Source organism: Eubalaena glacialis, chromosome 12 (genome assembly GCF_028564815.1).
Source record: "Eubalaena glacialis isolate mEubGla1 chromosome 12, mEubGla1.1.hap2.+ XY, whole genome shotgun sequence".
NCBI lineage: Eukaryota > Metazoa > Chordata > Mammalia > Artiodactyla > Balaenidae > Eubalaena > Eubalaena glacialis.
The window spans coordinates 13,672,395-13,696,580 of record NC_083727.1 but is presented as its reverse complement, the minus strand read 5'-3'; the positions used below and the strand labels follow the sequence as shown (position 1 = coordinate 13,696,580).

Genomic DNA, 24,186 nt, shown 5'->3' with positions numbered 1-24,186 from the left:
GTGTGCTTTAAGTGGTGACATTGCAGTCCCCCGACTCAGCTTTTGGTCACAACACAGTGAAGCTACAGGAGGTAAGCTCCCCAAAGTCCGAATCCCTGTCTTTTGCAGTTTTCCCTCTTTCTTTTGCTTTTCTGCAGCCTCGGGGAGAGTTAATAGTTGGCTTGTGGTAAGGGCTCAAATTGTTGGCAAGTCCTGCGTGAAGCGGGGCCGGGATCAGGATGAATCATGCAAGTGCTGAGTGGATCCTGTCTTTAGGTAAAATTTTTGATAGTTCATGTTTTTTTGCGTTAATTTTTATTTTTCAGAATGTTGCATTAAATTAGTATTTTTCTGGGTTGCTGAAATTTTTGGCATCTCCTTAAATTTTTGCACCTGAGTCATGTCTCTCACCTGGCCCTGGTGCTAGGTCCTGGAGACATAGGGCTGAAAAGACAAAAAGTCCTGTTCTTCAGGGAGTTTACTTTCTAATGGGAAAGAAATTGGCAATTAACAATTTCACTGAATGAAAGAGGAATATAAAACAACATAAGGGGGTAGAGAATGGGCAGTAGGGGCAGGGTTAAGGACTTTGGGTGGTCAGGAAGGTTTCTGAGGCTTTGGACCAAGATCGGAATGTTGAGCTGGCAATGCAGAGATCTGCATAGTAAGCAGAGGAAAGAGATTGAAGGCGCATAGCTTGTTCCAGGGCTAGAAGGAAGTCTAGAGCTTACAGAGCAAAAGACTGTAGGCGGTGAGGTCAGATAGGTAGAAGCCAGATCCTGTAGGACTTGGTTAACTGTTGGAGGAATGTTAGCAAGGCGGTGATTTGTTGAATGAATATTAAAGCTATGGTAGCTTTTCTATCTACTAGGCACTTTGTAATATTAGCCTTTAATTCTCCCAATAACCTTAGGGTTTTCATTTTCTGATTGTGCTTAAAAGTGTGAGTTCATTGCCACAGAACCACCAGTCTTGGGATAAGTCCATGTACTTTCCTCTTTCCTCTATGTTATACTGAGGAGTAATAATATTTGTGGGAGGCCTGATTGCTTGTAAGTACGTTTTCATATTACTTTCCCATTTGACCTCAGAGATCATCTTTATTCACCTCTTTTATTTTTAGATGCAAATATGTGAAATTTGAGGGGAGGGGGTTCTCATTAAATTAATTACCTTTGAATCTTAACCACAGCTTAAAAGGTAAACTCCAGCAGTTATTTTTAAAATTTATTTTCAGAAAAAGGCTAAGATATTGGAAAAATTAAAATTACTATCGTAATATAAGGTAATATAAAGAGTGAAGCATGTTTTATTGCATGCTGGAATAGTTTGTTAGAGTCTTTTTCTTTAGGCTTATTAAGTTACTTAATATTGATTTTAACTATTAGAGCTTTAATTATGTTGAAATATTATTCTTAACTGAGAGTTAACTTTTTCAGTAGGTTCATGAGCACCTGTTAGTTTCATTTTTAGTGAGAAATTTAGAAAGGGCTATTCTGAATTTTACTAGATGTCAACAGATGCATGTACCCCTTTTTTTCTACAAATCAGTATCAATCAGAATTGTTGAGTTTTTAGGTGCAAAATGAAGTGCAGAGAGAATTGCCCTTATTCTCACCAAATCCTTATTGAAGATCTACAGCATGCAAGACATCCTGGAATGTCTGGAAATAATTGGGACGTGGTACCTGCCCCTTTGCTTCCTATCTGGGCCTGCCACCTAATAGACGTAGATGCTCAGTAAATAATCTTTGAATAAAAAGCATCATGAGTACAGGGGGGAGGAGATAAGGTGTACAAAATACAGCTGTGAACACTGGATGAGTCAAATACGTCTAGTTACCGTGGGAATTTTTATAGAACAGCGGGGTTACTGCTGTATGCCAGGATAAGAGATTACTCTGTAGGACAGGGTTTCTCAACCTCAGCACTACTGACATTTTGGGCCAGATAATTCTTTGCTGTGGAGGCTATGCTGTGCATTGTAGGGTGTGTAGCAGCAGCCTTAACCTCTAACTCCCCCTGCCCCCCCGCCCCAAGTTGTGATAACTGTCTCCAAACATAGTGACATGTCCCCTGGGGAGTGAGGTTGCCTCTAGATGTGAACCTTTGCTGTTGGGGATGTCTTTTAAGGGAATGGGGAGGAGAGTGGCCCTCCCTGGCATAGGAACGAAATGGGGGCAAGCTTAAGTGCAGGAGGATTTATCAAGAAAAATTAATTTGATGCGACATAAAGGGGTGGTGTGTAAAGTGGGCTAATATGAAAGGATGCTGGGTAGGGATATGGATGTGCTGTATGCATACTTCAGAGTTGGAGTTTTATTTGGGAGGCAGTGGGAACCTATTAAGTTGTTGAGTAGAAGAGTGACAAGATCAGAGACTTGCATTTTAGGAAGATGAATCTGGCAGTTATGTATGTGTGACCTGAATTAGAGTTAGGATGCAGGGGACTATTAAAGTAGTCCGGGAGAAGCAATTGTGGACCATAGTGGTGGTAACCGAATCAGTGAAGTTTAGGGTATTTAGGAGAGTAGTCGTTAGCAGTAAACTGCCTATGAGGAAGAGGAATCAAAGATGACTACAATTTAAGTTTGAGAGAGGGAGAATGGTAGTGCCGTGAAAGAAACTGAGATCACACAACGAGAAACGGGTTATAGAGGAATATGACGTTTCATTTTAGACATAGTGATTATTTATACATCTTTAAAATTTCCATTCTGGCTGAATGAGTTTTGATTAACTGATGTTGTAGGCCATTTTGAAATGAAGTTCAGTTTTGGTTCTTCCTGAACAATACACCAGATTTCTAGACAAATAATTTTAGATCTGCCTTTTAGACATCTTTTTAGTGCCATGAAGTTAGGTGTTGAAGAGACAAGAATGAAGAAAAGTTTTGTCCATTAATGAAATGATGTGAAAGGGTTAATAATACATTCCATTTCCTGAGCACCCTTTCCCTTTTCCTTATTAAGCACGCAAACCTGAGATAGGAGTAACCCAGTGAGTTTATTGCCTTGCCATAAATGTTTTCATACTGTTGTGTTAAGTGCTGTGGAATACTAATGAAGAGCAGTTAATTCTGCCTAGGTGCAAAAGTTCCCTTTGGGTTGGACTTGAAGTCTGTGGAGGTAATTATGTGTTTTAGGCAGAGAGGGCAGGGAAAGCAAAGGCAGGTGGGAGCGACAGTGGGTGCTTTATAATTCAGGTAGCTGTATAGATGCATAGTTTGTGCAAACAGCTACAAAGTTCTAAGGCCCTTAAAATGTTAGACGTAGGGTTCCAGTAAGCTTCACGCCAAAATTCTGTTGCTCTACTCTTACCTTCTCCTGGGTTCCAAAAATTACATTTGATCATATAGGAATAACTAATTTAGATTAATGAGTGAAGTGGAAGCCAATGTAAGTTCACAGACCAGAATTTGTCAATTACTCCACAGGTGTTCATAAGGCACATAGTGATACATATCTTAAAGTTATATTGTTAAAATTACCAAAGTATTATGATAATTTTTTTCTAACCAACTGTGATGTTCTAATGGGCAGGAAGTTTGAAAATTGATCGAAGGTTCTTTCCCACCTCCATTAGTACAGCTCTCACACTTTCTTTTCCTGTGGTGCAGAGAGGGAGGGAGTGGAGAGGGATGGGGACAGAATGAGTACTTTTGGCTCTCCCTTGTTCACAGAATGAAATAACAACATTCGAGACCTTTCATAATCTCAGTGCAAAAGAGAAATTGAATAACAGTATATTGTAATATTTAATAACCTGTAGCTATGTCCCTTTCATTCAAAAAGGAAACCAGAAGACCCAAGGGGAAAGTGGTCAATCTGGGAGACACAGGCTTGCATTGGGCCTCGTGCTCAGTGACGATGACTGACTGCTGAATGAACGCGTCCTGCTGTATTCTTGAGTTGCTTAGGTCACTAAAAGGGGCATTCATCAGCTGTTCCTGGGAAGGCAGAACAGAATGGCTTTCATGAGCAGAACATTACAGGGGAGATGGATACTCTTCAAATTAAAATTCTCTGATGTATTTGATAACCTTTGGCCAGCTTAAATTCTTAACTGTCTTTGATGGTTTTTCTACACCTCCCTTTTAGAGCAATAAGGTGAGAAATTATCAATATAAAATTACTCTGAGATTTAGCACATGCTGGGGCTTTAAAGGAAATTTGGCCAATAAATGTTGACTTGAAGAGGAAACAATTGCCTGACAATAATGTAGTTTTGAATTTATGTAGTACATGTTTATAAAAATTAAGACTACTGTTGACTCAAACACATATGAAAAAATGTGCAATTTTGAGTTAACTAAATGTCTCCTGATACTTTTAACATTTCAATCATATAACCTTAATAGTGAAATCACTTTCTCTCGAAATCCTACCTTGTTGTAACTACCATAAATTTGACATTTATTTATTATCCACTAGGTAGAGCTCTTCATAATTGTAGTCCTTAGTTTACCTCAAGTTTTCAAAATATTCTCGAGCCAGCATTTCTAGCTTTTCTCACTTTTTTATGGGGTAACTGACATGTCCTGTTTCCTTTTTTGTAGTTAAACAGCTTGAATTTATGACTGCTTTTTGCAGTGAAGCACACACCATGGGAGAACCATGGGGGGGGTCTATTTATCAAGCACACTACTTTATTTGCTGTTGCTCTCAACAACAAGAGGCCTTACCAGCTGTGCAGCCTCAAGCAGACAGACATTCCTGTGCTCTCCTTCCCTCTCAGGCTCAATTCTCTGAAGTCAGGCTTATCAGAAAAGAGCTAATCATAACCAGGATTGCCAGGGAAGAAAGAACAACTTCTTTTACAGCTTATGATAGAAAAAAGACTATACTGATTTAGCTTTAAGCTCACTTTCAACAAATTCTTATTTCACAAGGGTGAAGTCATTTTTTAGCAAATCTAATACATCTTAGCATATCAGAGCATTCAGGCTGGCTTACTTAAGTGTATATTTTAATGACAAAAATGCCAAGTCACAGGAAAGGGAAGGACTATGCAAAACTAACCTAGTCTTAAGCTCTTAACTTCCAGTTTGCAGGTACTGTGACTTGAGGAACAAATGATGGGACCCATAATAGTCTCGCCTTCTCAAATGAAAATTCAGTGCAGTGTCATGAAAAAAAGGGGGCAGCGGTTGGCAGGGCTGTTCTAGAATAAGGGAAATTTAAGCAATATAATCACAAATTCCCATCTGTGATTCTTAATTGGATCCTGGTTTGAAGAAACCAGTTAAAACATTTCGGGGAGAACTGGGGAAAACTTGAAATGGGTGCTTGAAGATGTTAGGGAATTACTGTGAATTTTGTTAGGTGTGATGATAGTATATGATTAAGTGGAACAGTGTCATTTTTTTTTTAAAATACAAGCTGAAATATTTAAGGGTGAAGTGTAACATATTTATAACTTCTAACACCAAGCAAATATGAAAACATCAATTACTGAAACTAAGCAATGAGTATGGTTGTGCCAGTTACCGATTTATTGCCTTGCTTTGTGATATTGGAGCTGGACCTATAAACATTTCTCCTTTGCCAGCTGGTACCATGTTAAGCTTTGTCAGTAGGGCAGGTAGACAGACAGTGCAGGAGGAAGGGGCTTCTTTTCTTGTTTCTGTTTCTATGCACAGCTGCCAGGGGTGCTTTTGGACACTGATGGTTAATCTTATGTGTCAAGTTGGCTGGGCCACAGGGTGCCTAGGCTTCTAGTCAACATTACTCTCCAACGGGCCTGACTCTCCACCTGGAGGGAAGGGAAGCCCTTTCCAAGGGTATTCTTTCCTTGTGTACTCTCTCTCAGTCCTAGAGTAGTAATCTTTTATCTCCTAATAGCTAATCCCATCATTGGTTAAGAATTTTTTTATATCAAAATTATCCCTGTTCAAATTAAAGGTATGGTTTCTGTCTCCTGACTAGAACCTTGACTAATAACAATAATTACTGTCATATTTCTACTGTTTTATGTTTGAAGTTTTCCTTAAGAGTTAAACCAAATTTCTGATCATTCATTAAATATTTTACATAAATCAAAGGACTGTTTTCCTTTCTTATGAGTTCAAAATGTACAACCAGAGTCATGATTATATGGTAATACTTTTTACTAATAAATTGAGAGACGATTCATATAAATTACCTATGTATTAAAAACATGTTACTCCCAACTGTGTTAACTCATGTGTTTCAAGAGAATACTGGTATGTACGCAATGTGACTTGCTATAATAGAATTTTCATAAGCTATACAAGTCTTTAATAACAAATCAACTTAAACTTTGTTGGAAATAATTTCTACCAAAGATTCATAATTAGCATAATCCTTCAATGACTGTACAAGTTCATCCAGTAGGTACTCTCCTTGCATAAAAGTTTCAAGATCATGAAGTGACTTGTTTATTCTGTGATCTGTGACCCGGTTCTGTGGAAAATTGTATGTTCTTATCTTCTCTGACCTTCCTTTAGTGCCAATCTACATATTAAAAAAAAAAAGATATGAAATACAGTTAAATTCAGGGCAACTAAACCTACAAGTTTAACTTACCTGGAGATTAAGCTCTTGGTTTATAATTTACAACAATGTTAAGAAGCAAGTTTTAAACATTCTGAATCCTCAAATAACATGGGAACTTGACAGAGAAAAAAAAATATAGGCTTTAAAGTCAGACAGATTAGTACTTGAATTTTGAATCCTCTCTCTGCCATTTAATACTTTATGACTTCAGGTAATTTATTTCAACTCTAAACTTTAGCTTTCCCCATTTGTAAAATAGAGGCAATACCTACTGCACAGTGATGGTGCATACATACAGCCTGGCACACAGTTGATATTCAAATGCTAGCTAAACATATATAACCTGTGAATTAATCTGGTTATCGTCAGTGATGACAAAGTTATAATAAGGAGTTAATAGAAGGGGTCTGTAATTACAAAGTCAAATGCCAAACAGGAAGTTCAGTTTCCTTGCAACTTTCTTCCATAATTTTCAAAGGATTCAAAAATGAATGGGAATTCCATATATCTTTTTTTTTTTTTAAAGATGTGTTTATAATGTGAATTATAACATGCTGTGGTTTTTTCTTTATTTTTTTTAAAGAGAACGGTTGCTTGAGGATAAACAGCTAGTTTTTTTTTTTTTAATTAATTTATTTATGGCTGTGTTGGGTCTTCGTTTCTGTGCAAGGGCTTTCTCTAGTTGCGGCGAGTGGGGGCCACTCTTCATCGCGATGCGCGGGCCTCTCACTATCGCGGCCTCTCTTGTTGCGGAGCACAGGCTCCAGACGCGCAGGCTCAGTAATTGTGGCTCACGGGCCCAGCTGTTCCGCGGCATGTGGGATCTTCCCAGACCAGGGCTCGAACCCGTGTCCCCTGCATTGGCAGGCAGACTCTCAACCACTGCGCCACCAGGGAAGCCCCCATATATCTTTTTAAAATAACTTTGGTGAATGAGAAAGACACCTTTGAATATAAAAAACGGGGCAGAGGTGTAAGATTGCTATAGAACAAGTATAGCCCTTGGTTGAGCTACTTGAATTGTACTCTAATTTCGACAAATACATTGAAATGATTTTAACACATACAAAAACTTGTTTATCTAAAAATATTTTTATCCTTTAGAAGCATTTTTAAGAATTCAGTTTTACCTGAATCTTTCTAGCATTGTATCGTTTACTTGTTTCTTCTTCTACACGCAGACTGTATAGTTTTGCACGTAACTTTTTCATAGCCATCTCTCTATTTTTCAGTTGAGATCTCTCTTGTTGGCATTCGGAAACAACACCTGAATAGTGTTATGAGAATTAAAGAGTTTTAATAGAAAAATCTTCTTCATTTATTATCAAGGAATACTCCTTTTCCTTCTCATTCTTTTTCTTCTTCCTTTATAAAGGGAAAAAATAGGACTCTAATATAAAAAAGGAAGACTGTAAACTTAACAAATAACTTTTACAGTTATTGGAAAACTGAAAATTTGAGTTATAGCTCAAAGTATTTCCATATTGAAGGCATACATACTAAACAATAAGCATTAGTCATTTAAAATGGATTATTTTCTGGTACCTTCAGCTAGGCACCATAATTTTTTTTAAAGTAGTAACTACTCATTATAGAAACTGAATTATAAAAGTTAATCTTATTACCAGAGTTAGTCGCTATTGATATTTTTGAGTATTTCCATCCACTTTTTTTTTCTCTTCCTGTTTATATAATATGTATTACATAAGACATCATCTTCAAGTTTAACGTGAGGATTTCCTCATATTAAAAAAGAAGAAAATGAACCCAGCACTCCCATCAGCCACTCCCAGTCAACAGGAATTATGACTGAGGTCATTTACAGTAGGCGATTCTTGTATCCTTTCTAGACAACGGAGCTCTGTTAACCATATGCTCTTTATCACGTGTAAATCAACGGTAAAAACACATTTAATAATAGTGTATTGTACACTAATAGTATTTTGAAGGCTTAAGGAATATTGAGTTATAGCTCCATTGCCTTACTATCCAGAATTAAGACAGAACCCCTGGATGTCTGCAGATGGACTTAATGGAAAGAAGCCCCCGAAACTACCTGCAAAACTCTGCATATAAGCATGTTTTTCTGGGTAGCAGGTCCAAGCTTTCATTTTCTCAAAGGAATCCATCTCCTCCCTCCAAAAAACGGTAAGAACTAGTGATTTAGACCATTTTTTGATAAAGAAGAACCCATGATATTACTTCATTGTGAGGATTTTTTTTAATTAATGATATAGTCACTAACATGGAAATTACCTGGGCTTAGATCCCTCCCTCCTTCTGGCTTTGTAATTATCCTGCAGAGTTTCAGCTAAGGATTCAAGATAAATCAAGTATTAAATAACAACTATATTCCTCTGATAACTGAGGATCTGTGTCAGTGGAAAATTAATCAAGTCATTCAGAATTCGATTTCTTTCTTCATTGTTTTATGTTGAAGAAATAAGTACATACCTGTTGGGAGATGAACTATCCGGACAGCACTGTCTGTGGTATTTACGTGCTGCCCCCCAGCTCCACTGGCTCGCTTAGTATCAATCCTCAAATCTTTAGGATTAATCACCAGATTAATCTATATGTAAGAGAAAAGTTGGGATTTAAAAATTACATGTATGATCTGTTCCAAGGGAAGATCTATTTATAAATATAAACACATGTCATGTATAGAATTTATATAAGGTTTAGAAGATTTAATTTTAAGAACAGAAAGTAGTTGGAAGGATACCATTTTTTAAACTTTTGTTATTGGAAAAGTGCATTATCAAAACATAATGTAAAACAAAAACAAACCCTCCCTAATCCTCAAAAACTGGACTTCTCTGTAATTACCCTCTTCTTACCAATAGCAGAACTCAGCTACTAATAGAAATGTGACTATAATAGCTAAAATGATTTGAGGGCAAAAAGACTTTAGCAGAGGGGAAAAAAAATGACACTAGCTTAAGAACTATAGGAAGGTTTTATTTTGTTTAATTTTAAATAAAGGAGGATTTAAACATATTTAGAGGCAGAGGAGAGACAAACGGAAATGTCAAAGGCCAAGAAGTCAAGGGTATAGACTCAATTCATAAATACACTGGGATCTGACATCAGGATAATGCTCTGTCCTGCGAGTCACCATCCAAAGCACTGTATTTAAAAAGCTCTTTCAGGAACCATTACAGCCCAGTCTGTGAGATGTCCACAACCCCAGGAGCAGGAATCCTATCATTCCTAGGCCCTCCATGTCTCCCTATGTGGCTCCCTCTTACCGTTGCTGGAAGAATGAAATGAGATGACATACGGACCTCAGTCTTCAGGCTCCATCTTTTTCTGAAACTCCTTACATCTCCAAGATGCTTAAGCCAAAGTGACTATATCTAGGTGTGGCTCCTGCCATCTATCCCACTTCACTCTCTCCCTTAACTGTTCTGTTCCTCATCTAGGCTTCACACAAAACTTAGACCTGAAGAAAGGAACTCCATTAACCCTATTAGAGAGAAACCCTCAAACTTCCTTCTCAAATCATTCATACTCCATTCTAAAAAACAAGTTATATATTTCCTATCACTTTTCAGCAGAAGGGATATAAGCAAAATAGAACTTCCCAACTAAGCTACCTTAAAAATATTATACAGTCTGAGAATTTATCTGTGAAAATAAAGTATACTCATTATGAACACTGTAGCAATATATTTCCATTTTAATATGATTGGGTTATAAAGTAGCAATTCTGTTAAGTAATAGTTATCCTTTGTCAAAACAGCATTCTCGCTATTAATGTTCTAGGAACAAGTCACACAAAGCAAAAGTCTTTATAAAGGTAATCACTCTTGAACTCTATTTAATATTGTTTCTCCTGTACATGGTCTCAAAACATCTACTTGAAGCTTAGTGGTGGAGAAAAAAATAATAAATCGGCAATGTAAGATTAGATCACTTATATATCCTTAATTCTTACCATCTACTGTTAAAATCATACTTTTTGGACTGTGAGAATGTATTTGTAAAAACAACTCAAAATACATGATGCAAATGAGACACTCAATTCAGTAAAGTGAGTGTTACTCTGGGGGCAAGGCACTGTGCTGGTCCCAGGATTCCAAGGAGAGGGGCCTGTGGTGCCTCACCTCAGTGGGTTGGGGTAAGATAGCCACAGTCATGGTGCTGGTGTGGATGCGGCCTTGCTTCTCTGTCTTGGGCACTCTCTGTACTCTGTGCACACCTCCTTCAAATTTCATGTGCTTATAGGCTTCTGAACCCCCAATGCTGGCAGATGCATGTCTAAGGCCACCTTGAAAACATTGGGAAAAGGGAATTATTTTATTTTTCCTACCATTTATAAACAACTGACCATCACTTCTACCATCTTGAAATATATTTAAAAGAGCTACAAAATAATATAAGCATATTGATTATAAAACATCCTGAAAACCTTTAACAAGTCTATGATATTCACTTAATATTTTTATTTCATATAATTATTAAACATAAAGCATTTATGGTGTTAACTGTTCAGTAACACCTCTAAAGGACCACTTTTAAAAGACTATTAGTCATTCAGTGGTTAGTAAGTACTGAATGACTAACGTTTTATAGGCCATTTCAAAATTGGTGTATTTGCATTCAAAATTATTAAGTAAATGATAAGCATAAAACTACTTAAGCATCCTTACAAATAAATTATAAAGCCTAGTCATGATCTTTCCAACCCTTTCCTAAAATATATGTAGATAGATAAATTAAATCTATACTTTTTGCAAAACAGTTTACTGACCTATTTCACTTGGGAAATATTCCAGGGTTTCAAAATGCCATCTTTTAAATGCAGCATACTGCTGATACATATCAAATATCTCTGAAGTAAACAACATTGCCTCCTGACCCCCAACTCCTGCAGTTACCTCCAGGATCAAATCATTTTCATCCGTTTCTTCTGAGGGAACCAAAAGTAAGATAATCTGCAAATACAAAAATATCACCCCTCCTATAATTAAGATTTAAAACTTAAAAAAAAAACCTCAGTGATTGGATGTAGGATTTTAAATATTTAATTTACTTAAAGTTTCCCTAAGCAAATAATTTAATATTGCTGATTACTGTTCAATTATCTTGCCAATTAGAACCGTATAATGCATAATTTCCAAAAATATTAATGTTATAACTACATTATAAATGCTATATAGGGTTCAGCTAAAACTTACAGGTGTTTTTCTTTCTTTTGGTGTTCACGTATACATATCTGTTCTCTACTCAGTTAATAATTAAGTGCTTGCTGTGAATAGTACACTGTATTGTGTACAGCATACAAAAGAAGATTCTAGCTCTACCCCTGGAAATTTATAGCCTAGTATGGCAGGAAAAAAACACTCAAATTGCATTTGTATTTTTTCTAAGCCTCTTTAACATGGAAGAGAAACTTGCAATTTTGGAACTGGAGAGGCCTTTAGAGAAGATCTGGTCCAATTCCCTCATTTTACAAGTAAAAGAAAATGAGATTTAATAGAAGTGAGAAGACTCGTTACAGAGCCACGCGTTAGTTACTGCCCCAGCAGGCACAAGAACTCAGATCCTTGTGCCTAAATCAGTCTTCTTTCATTACAATTCTGTGTTTCACACTTCAGTATGTACTAATTAAGGAGATATAGAAAAAAGACTTCTTAGATGAGGTGAATTAAAAAAAAGCTGCCAACATTTATTGGTTCTTTAACATTGACAGGCACTCTGCTATGCACTCTACGTACTTGAATTCTTAAAACATCCTGGGCAGGTTCTATTAACAGCTCCGCCTTAGGAAGTGAAAACGAAGTTTAACTCTAGTTGCCCGATACCCTACAACTAGAAAGTGGAAGAGCTAGGATTTGAACCCAAGTCTACCTGAGTTCTGAAATATCACTTTGTGTTGGTCAGGAGCTATACTTGCTCTCCTACTTTTCCATCTCTCCAGCCTGTGCCAATAGAATGTGACCACTCAAATCTTGAACTAACATGACAGAATTTACATCTGTTAATTACTAGCCAATGAACAGAAACCATTAATACGTATGTCCTTCTACGTCACAAAAAATTCAGAAAATGGGTAGAAGGCAAGCTACATGAAACTTTTCACTCTATAGTGGAACTATTCTTCTAGACTGGTGGTGGGGACATTAATTTTTGGTAAGTTCTACACCTGGATAAAGAGAATCTCTAAATTAAGCACCTCCTTTCCAGGATTCTTCCTCACCTTATCATGTTCTTTCACTTATATTTCCAGAGATAACTGCTGCAAACCTTTAAGCTATGCTTTACAGAATTAATGAAGGGTGGATCTAATTTTCATGATCCTTCGTCTAACTCCATATGTTCTGCAGTTCTCCTAGATATAAAGCCAAAGCAATGCAATTCCATTTTAAAAATCCTAAGGGCCTATTCTAGGCTGGCACTGTAATAGTGTCAGAGACACAAAGATAAAGAAATATTCCTGCTTCCTCCTGCCATCGCTCCATAACCTCTTCTTCTCATCGTCCATCCCCATCCTCACCCCTCTTACAAAAACAAAAGAAGGAAAATATACTACCAACATTTCACTGCCTTTCTGGCAAATCCTATTAATGTGACAGTCATCCTTCTTTCAGAGTTCTATCAATACAATCCTTTTTAGTATGATAAAAAACAGGGCCATGGGGAGTATGCTTTTTCCTTCTTTAAAAACCAGTTTATAATCACAAATACTAGCAAGCTGCTTAGTTCTTGACTTGCTTTTATAAACTTCTAATAAAATACATTAGAAGTAATAGCATGCATGGATGCTTTATTCCTTGCACAAATACCATACCTGATGCTTCAGTTGAGCTATTTCTTTTTGACATGAAGCTATTTCACTCTCTGCAAGTTTCCTTAAGTCTTCATTTTCATCTAAGAAAAAAAGGCAGCAGGGTAAGTTTTCCTTAATTAGTATTAAATTGCTAACAGAATTCAAGGTAATAGTTTTATTGTTATTGTAGCTTAAGGGAAAAATAACAATCATCCTGTCCTTTTAATAACTGTTATTAATTTAAAGCATTTTATACATTAGTTTTCAAAAGCATGTAGTTTAAAAAAAATTTTTTTTTTAAAGTTTTTCCTGATGACAAAAGTATATGTTCAAAATAAAAAGACTCTCTGTAGAAAAATATAAAGAAGCTACAAAGCTTTTCTATAATTCTGCCTCCCCAAAATATTCATATTAACAAATATGCTTTTAGTTTTCCAACTCAGACTCTACAATAACAAATGAATACACTGAGCTAGTTAGAAAGACCGGAAGGGGAACAGAAGGTACCACCAGTTAGACCAAAATTGAGTTAAAAAGTAGGAAGTTATTTATTGTCTTATTAGTAAATGCTTCATTAATATAAAAGTGTCCACCTAAATAAACATTTAGATCCGGCCTAATATTGATAGAATATTTACATGAAGCAGTCTTCTCTCTCAGGCTTTACCTAATTCTTATTTCATCTTGCAGTTTTCATTTTTACCTTACAAAATATACCTCCTCATTCCTCTATCCTATGGACAACATACAGCCTATAGAAAGGAGAGAGGGGGAAATTTTCTTAGCTATTACAATTTGCTGTCTCTGTTGAAAGAACAAACTCTATCAGCTGGAATGTTTATTCATTTATTAACAGCCAATTATGCTGGGAGCTGGGGATAATATGTTAAGACCTGCCCTCAAGGCAGGATTTTAGATCATTTTACTTTCTTTACATTATTCTAGGGGAGAAAAACTCACAAAAAATAACCTAAAACATTATGTGATTAAATACTAAAATAACAGCATGCTGAAGGATTTTTTGTTTGTTTTGGGGATGGGCAGAAAAAGGGAAGAATTAAGGAGAGAGAATGATAACAGCAAAACTGAGGTAGGCGAATATAGGGTGTGTTGGTGGAATGGCAGGGAATTATTTTGGCAAGAATTTGGTGAAATGTAAAATGTGCTTAATTAGAAAAAGGAAAAATGAATTCTAGCCCTAGTTCAACCACTAAGGTTCTCTTAGGGCAACACACCCAACTTCTGAGTCTCAGTAATCTCAAGAATAAAATGAAAGATCTGAGCTGGATGATCTCTAAGGGGCCTTTCAGCTCTGAAATGCAGTGTTCTGGTAAGGCTAAGGAGATTGTAGAAGTAATCTAATTTAAATACTACATTTTATTTAATCCAGTATACCCAAAACACTACCAATTTCAACATGTAATCAATATAAAAATACTATATATTTTTTAATATTAAGGCTTTGTGGCTGCTACTTGGACTTTAAGCTTGGCTTAAGGAATGAAACCGATTTAATTTTTTCCCAAAGGATACTATGTCTCAACTATACAATTGCATTAGTCTCCTATTTTCCATGGCATCTTCAGTCCTATTCCAGGCTGCTTCTAAACTGCTACCAATCAAGATTCCTAAGCAAGAAAGCTATTTCTGTCATTCACTCCCAATCTGAAAGCTTCTGCTGGCTGGCTTCTGCCAACAGGATGAAATCAAACTTTGTAGGTTAGTACTTGAGCCCCCTTACAAAATGGTTCCAACCTCCCCCTCCCCATAACCTCCCCTTCCTTTAACATAGAGTTCAGTGATTAAGAGCATGAGATTTGGGGTCAGTCCTATCCAAGCTCCATTCCTTACAAGCGGTGTCACCCGAGCTGAGTTATTTTATCTTTATGTCTCAGATTCCTCTTCTGTTGAATGAGGCTAATAGAACCTACTTCATAATTTATTGCGTGAATTGTATGAGTTATTAGATAAAGGAAGCTAAGCAAAGCCTGGAGTATGGCCAAGGATCAATAAAGGTAAAATTATTATTAAATCATCTAAGGGTGGGCCTTTATCCCTGTACAAGTCTTTCCCAACAAGTTCTCCTTGCTCTCCTAGGTCTTTATTGATATATATTTTTACTTATCATCTGTATTATAATTAATTTTCTTGCCCCCAATAGATTGTGACCCTCTCTAGAGCCTTTCCAAAGTGTGGGCCACAGACCAGCAACTAGGCATCCCCAGAAGCTTGTGCAAATGCAGAAACATAGGCCCCATCCAGATTCGAATAGACATGAATGACTTGGGAAATCTGTTAAAACCGCATGTTTCTAGGTCTCAGATTCCGAGTCTGGGTTTACTTAGCACGAACCTATCCTGTCACTTTTGCGGGTGGTCCCTGTACCACACTTAGAAACACTGCTCTCGAGCCCGTAACAGGAATAGTGCCTTATTTGTCTTTGGCGAGCTAATCTCCTGCTATTAAATACGCAACCAATAAAGGTCAACTTAAGTTTTGTAAAAGGGCGCAGAGCACTGTCAAGGGAGCCCAAGGAGAGGATGGGACCAGAACTCACATAATGATGCCTTGACCTCTGATGCAATCAAAAAGGGCTGCAACCGAGTAAAGACTTCAGACTCGGAGAGAGTGTGGACATCTGAGCAGCGGCTTAGTGGCAAGGGCAAATGAAGAGTCAAGAATCTGCTCTGAATTCCGCTCCCCTAGGCCCGGCCCTTACCATGTAGCAGGTGCCCAGTCTCCTGCAGCTCCTGCTCCTTCTCGTTCAGAAGCTTGGCCACCGCCACCAGCTCAGGCCGCCTGACCGGCAACTGGACTTCAGACCGTACCTGGCGCTCGAGGAAGGTCCGTAGGGGTCCGCCGCGGGCGAATAGCTCCTCCAGTGGAAGGCTACCGCAGCTTACGTGTCGGCGGGCCGAGCCAGCAGCCTGCCGAGCCCAAAAGCCCCGAAAAGCACTCCGAAGAAACCGGGACCGCATAGCTACAGCCGGATGTCGGAAGCGGACAAGAGCCGGAAGTTCCGGACAGAGCAAATCTCGCGACACCGCGCAGCTTGGCAATAGGGGCGAGACCTAGCCAAGCCCCGCCCAGCGCACGCGCCGGTTTAAAAGGGCCTCCCGGAAGCCTGGTTGGGAACTTCCGACCAAGTATTATTAAATGCCGTATTATGCGCGGAGGCCGGAAATTGAGGGGCAGAGCCGAAAGCGATAGGGGCGGGTCCGAGAGACCTCGGGCACCTCCTCTAAAGGCTAGGTCAGACACGCCTCCTTGAACGAGCGGGGGCGGAGTGTTAGACCGGAAGGAGAAAGCAATAGGTTGTCATTACGTTTTCTGACGTCGAAGATTTGTCTCCCAGGTCCTCAGTGAGGATTTAAAGTACAGCAATGGAGAGCAGTCTAGTGTCCGCTACAGGGGCTGAGGTGACAGCACGGATGTCCTCTCTCGTGCCAGCCTGGACTGTCGTCTCCCAGAGCGAATTGTAGGATGGTTATCACTGTGTACGTGTGTTTACTCTTCCAATTTTCCTGCTGTTTCTCTTTTCGACGGTGGTTAAGGTTCGTATTAACAAAGACGTGACAAGTGGACTCGAAGGCGACCACGGAGTGATTTAGCAGTCTGCTTTCCTGCCCTTTATCTGCCACTTAATTTAACTGCTTTTAAACGGCTTCCTTCCACACCGAGTCTCATGCCCAGTCTCACTTATTCCTTGTTACTCAGCTACTTTTTAAGGTGGTTGAGCCGTTGCGTGTTGCAACTAATCACAGCCCAGCAAAGCCTTCAGAGCCCCGCCTCCGGTAGCCCCACCCCCCAAAGCCACCAACCTCCACCCCCAAACTTGAGAGTGGATTAGTGCCAGGAATACTGAAGTTTACTCGTATAATGCTTTTGCATTTTTCAAAAGACCTTTCCATAGCCCACCAGAGGAAAGTATATGAGGGAATAATACAATCTAGACAGGCCCGAGGATGCAAGGGCTGAACGTTCAATCTGGGAACTCCCACTACCTAACTGGTTTGCGCAGGATTTACTAAGTGGTGGTGTAACTGTACAGAGACCTAATATACTCAAAATCTTCCTATTTATTCTTTAAAAAAAAATGGTAAAGTACGGGAGCCCTTGACAAGGTTAAGTCATCCTTAAGTCATCTAATCAGAATTGTTGAGGTTAAGTATAAAATTCTTATAAAATGAGCTTGCATTGCCTCTTTTCGTTTCTTTGCTCTCTGCATACAAATGCGAAGTGAAGTAGAGTGAGCTGACTCTCCAAATAATATAGAAGAAAAATAGGTTTTGCTACGTAGAAGCTTCAACTATCTCAAATCTTCTTTCACTTTGAATGTGTATTAAAGCCACACTATTTTATAAAATTGTTTTGCTTTAAAATAGTGATCCAAACCCAATTTAAAAAATTCTAATCCGAGTATAGAACAGGACTGATTAGGTTGTCTGTATCTCTTTTAGGAATAGTTACTTTCCAGGTCTAAACTCAACTTTGAATATTAGTTTAAGCATAGAAATTGTGGGAGCTACTTGAACTCAACATAAATCTCTCAGCTGAATTCTCAAACCGAGTTATTTCAAGAATATACTTTATTATTTATAAAAGGTGCAAAAATGTAATAAGTGATAACCTTATAGAACAATGTAAAGAAACCTGCCAGAAATTATTTTCCCTCAGATGTGTAAGCAATTTAAGCAACATAATTAAGTGCACCTTCACTCCTACAGTGTTACACCAATGAGGAAACAGTGACTTTTCTAAGGATACATTGGTGAATTCTTTATTCAAAACATTTTTAAAAAGTCAGTGTAATGCATGTGCATTTTACAATAATATCCATAGGTTTCCACAATATAGTCAAATGAAAACAGCTTTAGTTTTACTTTGAAAACTCAAAGAAATATACACTGTTCGAGATTTCTGAATTTTTTTCCATTATGGTCATGCTCAAATTCTATTACATGTTGAAAATTCTAGCATTTTCAGGAAGTCTGTTATTGTACATAGGTAAAATAATAAAATAGATTCAAGGAAGGGGGCATAAAAACCCAAAACAACTTAAGTTGGTGGAAAAATAATCTGGATTATCTATTCAATTTATAAGTACCTACAGTTATTCTGGCATTGCAAAATAACCAAACATGGCATCTCAAGTTATATTCATGCATTCAGAATTTCTTTATGGTCCACTAATAAATATTGGTGAAGTCCAAGATATGGATATAGATTATTAAGTACAATGAACATGGTAGAAAAAATTACACACGTTCAATATAAATTTTACAGAACCAAACACATTGATAATACTTTTTAATATTTAGCAAACATCCTAAAATCATATACAAGATACACGGTATTTATGACAAATAGTTTAAAGCAAGGGGGAAAAAATCAAGCCTTTTACATTATTCCAGTATTCAGTGTTCATTGTTCAGTGGAAGGCAATATAGAAAAGTACTCAGCAAAATGATCATCAATTTAGATTACCTTTTACAACAGTAAAACTAAAATCTTCACTATCCAAGGGATGCAGAGGATTAAGGTAATTATACAGGTAGTTCAAGGGAAAAAGTTAACTTTCACCTCCTTTAAGTGAATATTCAAGCTAACACAATTTTGGAGTTTTACTTTCCCTTATCAATTTCCAGTTCATTATATTTTCTTCATAGTATTGGTTAGCAGTCATTTAATGGAACCTAGTAGCAATGTTGAGGAATCTGCTCGGAATATTTTTATCTCAGTGTAAATGTCCAGTAAATTTACGACCAATATACCCTCTTAAAAAATGTATCACTTTACAGTGGAAAAACCTAACAGACACTACCTCAGCCAGGTGATGAAGTTCAACATCAACAGTAATAAGTCGTAATGATGGTATGTACCTTTGATATGGTGTGATATGAATGGCACTTCTGCCGTCTTTCTTCCAAAAACTGGTAACACCTGTCTAATCGTGGGAAAAAGATCAGACAAATTCCAGTTGAGGGCCATCTTACAAAATACTAGACCTGTACTCCTCAATACTACCAACGTTATCAAAAACAAGAAAAGTTTGAGAAAATGTCACAGCTAAGAGGATACGTGATGACTAAATGTAATGTGGTATCTTGAATCCTGGAACAGAAAAAATACATTAGTTAAAAGCTAAGGGAATCTAAATAAAGTGTAGACTTCATAATGTATTGATATTATTTCATTAATTGTGACAAATGTTTCATGGGTGTGTCATATATGGGTTCTATCTATACTATCCTTGCAATTTTTCTGTAAATCTAAAACTATTCGAAAATAAAAGGTTTAATGAAAAATTTTATGAGCATACAACTGCCTTTTATTCTTTTATTTTCATATTTTCATGATAAAATTATTTAAAAAATCATACTACCTTAATAGTAAAAAGAATGCTTTCTATTTCGTGCCACTATCAATGTTTTCTACAGGCCAATCTCTTTTGATTTAGTTTTACCTCTAACCACCACATATTTATTTGGCAAATTAACTGATATTTATATTCTTCCTATCCTTGGGAATGTTTTATTTCCTGTGGAGATAAAATTTTTAAATGATTTCTCTTATTTAAACTTTGATTTAAACCTACAATATTATACACACACTCACACATATGCATATGCACATCTAAATATATCTTTGTGTGTGTGTCATTGAAAGAAACATATTTCTTGTTTGTAGCTTCAGTGTGATGTTGGTGAACTGAGAACTGATTTTGAATCACATTATTGAACAAAGCGATAACATATATATTCCTCTGTCTTAAAATAAGCTTGGTTGTATTTTTTAATGAATAATTAAATCAGATTTTTAAAGTATAGTTTGAAAAAAATCGGGGGAAGTGCATTAAAATGGCATTTAATACATACATTCTTGAAAATGGGAATTATTATTGAGCTGGAGAACTTTGATAAAATAATAATATTATATGTAACACTTTACTCTTTCCATGTTTATTTCATTCCCATGTCCATCCTGTAAATTATTATATTCCTCATTTGAAGATAAAGAAACAGGCTCAGAGAGGATAAGTGACTTGCCCAAAGTCACATGAGACAGAAACGTAACTTGAAATTTATAATTAAAGCCTGGTATCTGGAAACAAAACATCGCTCTGTGCACTGTTGTGTGTTGCAAGGATACTACTAAGAGTGTTGCAGGGAAGATCTGAAGCAAGTTTTTGGTATCAGTTTCCTTGGTAAATATTTGAAGTTGCAGCAAGTAAGGAATAACTAAACTTTTTGCAGATTGAGTATTGTTTTCTCAGGAGAACAAACATTTTATATTGGTCAGAAATTTTTAAAAAACTGAAAAGAGCATGCAAATATAAGTGTCTGAAAACTATGAAAATTAAGGTCATAAACTGTCAACATAAATACACAGGCAAAAAAAATTCTGGAAATATCTTTACCACTTTTCAAAATAATTTGCCAATGTATCTAATGCGAAGTTTTCAAAACTCAAGTTTGACAGGGTTCTATCTATAGACATTTTGGATCTAAGAAATTTTAGGTGGCTTATTTTCCTATTTTCTGATTGTATTTTAAATTTCTTCCTTGTATATTTCTTCCTCAACACATCTGGTATATTGCATTTTTTTTGCAAATGTAGTTTGTTACAATTACAATATGACACTTTTTTCAATGTAAGTGTATAGAAAAAAATGGATAAATTCAAAAAATAAGAATCAGGTATTATTTTAAATCAACTTAACGGGGTGAAAGTGTATTTTTTTGCCCCTAATAAATAAATACTATTTACCTATTTCTATAGTCCTTTTGCAAAACTGAGCTATCAGGTAAATATATGATACACATTTCATTCCACAAGTAAGAATCTAGGCAGCATTAGAGGATACGAATAAACACCCCATGCACCATGACCAAATATCAGAACTGGTCATCCTATGTACATATTTTAAAATTAAAAAAAAATGACCACATTATGGTCTTGATTTTTGCACTTCATAGTGTTGATATCAAAATTGTGTTTTGCTGTTGTTCTCTTGCCAGTGCACCTGCTGTGCTTAGAGCTGCCCTATAACACTGTCGGGACATCTGTATTACCTTTAGGTAACATAATAATAGTTATCCAGAGTAAAGAAGCATCATGCATTCATTATTAGTGTGATCTATGTTCAAGATCCATCTCTGAAGAAATCTCTCCAATTTATATAAATATATGTATACATATTCATATATAATCTATATCCTCTACTTTTCTTTCCATTATAGACACATCTGAAGTTAGGCATTATTTAAAGAGCATTAACCTCTTTCTGTGTGCATTAGCAGATTCTAACAGTATACAAAGACATCTTGGCAATGTAAAATATAAAGTGTACCTTCTAAAGTGCTAATTTTTCCCCAGGGAGGAATTTACTCACTAGGAAAAATCAAACTCTACCAAAACAAATATTGTGCTCTTGGAATGGTAGCATAGACACCTGTTGAGGGCTTTTTTTGTTTATTATAGCTCTGTAATTAAAACTGAAGGAATTATACCATACTTTAAAAACTGGTAGAGTTGCAAATACACAGACGTACTCTTACATGGAAACTTTAGACATTTTGAAATTAAAAGAGAAACACTGCCCTCCCCTGAAAATAGGAATTTAGCACGGAAATCTCACATAGCATGGTTACCAACATCTGATGTGTAAATCTACTCTAGAATCATTCTCAACACAACTTCCTCATCAGACTTCAAAAGGATATACTAGCTTCAAAATCTGTATTCTACAAATGCCCAGAGTTAGAGATTAGGACTCTTTATAAGGGCCCTTATCTTTTACATTTGGTAAAATATTAAAGGTATTGTCAAACAGACAATTCATCTAATAGTCCAAAGTATCTTATAAAGATAACTTATGACTAGCAAGTCACCATCATATATAGTAACAACAAGAATATAAAGTCTACATTTAAAAAGATTGATGCATGCAGTGTATCATAGTATATTACATATTTTCTAGTCATGTGCCTCAAACACAGCAACAAGTACGATATTACAACATACATGTGTATACAGCATAGTAGCATAACAAACTCAAATTCTAATCAAGAAAAAAATTAGATAATTTAGGAACAATAACTTCACAATAGAAGTGATGATTCTTTTAGCTTTTTCTTCACTCGTTAGGAAAAAAATACGACTTTTTGTAAACATCTTCATAGCTATCTTTTTTCACCATATTACTGAAAACTATTGTTCAAATAGTAAATATCTAATTGACACGGATAAAGCATGTCTTAACACACAAACACTTTCAGACAGAAACACGCATTTGTTAAAAGAAATGATTATTATAAATATTTTCTATCTTGTATTTTAACTACATTTTCATAAATAATGTATTTAAAAGTGCTGAATATAGTAGGATAGTCAGCAACGCCAGTGTAAACAGAACGTTTTGTTTTCTACTCTGCAAACTTTTTTTTTAAATCCCATTTTGTCAAACACTGCAACAGTTAAAATATTTGCATAGGGAATAGATAATAGCCCTTTTAATCATATCTCCTGAATTCTGTATAAGTTAGAAAATCAAATTCACTTAAAAAAGCAATTCTTGAAATGTTTTAACTTTATGGAAAAAGAAAACTACGATGTCAACCTTTCAAGTAAAATAAATGTTAAAAAGAAAACCCCAAACTTGTTTTTTTAAAAAAACTTTAATAAATTAAAAAAATGAGAGGTAGTTAAAAAAATGACAAAGGAAACTTATAATTTTAATATCCTTAATATAAGGCCAGTATTCTCAGTGGATATAAATATTTTTAAAACTTTCATTTTAGGTTACTCAATATTTATTAAGTTTAAGATTAAAAAAATAGCCTCCAGGGGATATTAATATTCAAATGTAACACCTTGATATAAATATGACACTGACTTTTGTGTGTGTGTGCGAGATAGGATACTGTTTTCTTGAATGTCAAAAGTACGTGTCAATGTCAGGCAAGTATTTTTTGTCTTAAAGATTTAGTAGTACATATAAAAAATAATATGGCAGCTAAAAGATTTGAGCACTGTACTGCCTTTCAATTATGGACCAGAATGGTTTGGTTTTAACATTTTTTAAATAAGTCATTTTTAAGATACTATGTGAAAACAGTTAAGGTCTGAAGTAGAGAATTATCTTCTAGAGAACCCCTATAAAACTTTTCTTGCTTAAAAACTTAGCTTTTCTTGGATTTCACTTTCAAGGAAAATATGCCACAGCACAGATGCTATTCATCAAAAGTTTTATGATGCTACATATAGGCATTCCTTTATTAAATCCTTTCTTTATATTCCAAAACTAAGTTATCAAGCTTATTATTTTTTTTTTTTTTTGGCTAAAGTACATACTTTACACAACCATTTTAGAACTGGAGAGCCAGTCTTTAATAAATTAATTACAGTATTGGACATCTGATACATAGATTCATTTTCCTCTATTACAGTTAAAAACAATATCACTCTTTGATTTGTCTTTGAGATAGAATATCTTCAAATTGTTTTGTGCTTTTTTTTTCTCTTTTCTTCATATATATATATATATATATGAAGAAAACTCTTCCGTAATAAAAATGCCACAGTTTTGGCAGTGAACAACCAGAGGAATTCCCCATTAGGATTTTCCAACAAACAGAGATAAATAGCTCTTTTTTCATGTACAGAAATATTGGCTTCAAAATTAGTGTACTGAGCACAGTATATAGCATGTTGAATATCAGAGTTACAATTTAAAAATTGGCTTTTTCTGTCTTAGATTATATTTAAAAATGCAAACCACAGCCAACTTGTTGGCAATTATTTCTATAAGACCATATTGCACAGAAGTCCTTAAATACAGATATAAGTTATGCCATTGGCTTAAATATTAACAACTACATGGCAAATGAAGCAGTTTTACTTTGCACATGC

The 24,186-nt window shown here is 36.0% G+C and overlaps 1 protein-coding gene across 3 annotated transcripts; it reads right to left on the bottom strand.

Moving 5' to 3' along the window:
* Positions 1 to 6,069: 6,069 nt before the first annotated feature.
* Positions 6,070 to 16,271, bottom strand: MTRF1L (mitochondrial translation release factor 1 like). Of its 3 annotated transcripts, none has more exons than XM_061207185.1 (7): positions 15,992 to 16,271; positions 13,294 to 13,373; positions 11,254 to 11,437; positions 10,607 to 10,770; positions 8,952 to 9,069; positions 7,628 to 7,764; positions 6,070 to 6,455 (listed from the first exon to the last, which is right to left on the bottom strand). In XM_061207185.1, the coding sequence occupies exons 1-7, from the start codon at positions 16,248 to 16,250 to the stop codon at positions 6,255 to 6,257; spliced, it is 1,143 nt and encodes a 380-aa protein (XP_061063168.1). In that variant the 5' UTR covers positions 16,251 to 16,271; the 3' UTR covers positions 6,070 to 6,254. The 3 variants fall into 3 exon arrangements, with proteins under 3 accessions (XP_061063168.1, XP_061063170.1, XP_061063169.1); XM_061207187.1 differs by having other exon boundaries at positions 16,101 to 16,160; XM_061207186.1 differs by lacking the exons at positions 6,070 to 6,455; positions 7,628 to 7,764 and adding an exon at positions 7,777 to 7,862.
* Between the last annotated feature and the right edge of the window lie 7,915 nt (positions 16,272 to 24,186).

Excerpts from the sequence above, each read along its gene's own strand:
- MTRF1L (XM_061207185.1), bottom strand. The coding sequence starts at position 16,250 with ATGCGGTCCCGGTTTCTTCGGAGTGCTTTTCGGGGCTTTTGGGCTCGG. Across the intron at positions 13,374-15,991 it reads GACTGGGCACCTGCTACATG|ATGAAAATGAAGACTTAAGG; the intron begins GTAAGGGCCGGG and ends TTTTTTTCTTAG. Across the intron at positions 9,070-10,606 it reads TCTTACCCCAACCCACTGAG|ATTAATCTGGTGATTAATCC; the intron begins GTGAGGCACCAC and ends TCTTACATATAG.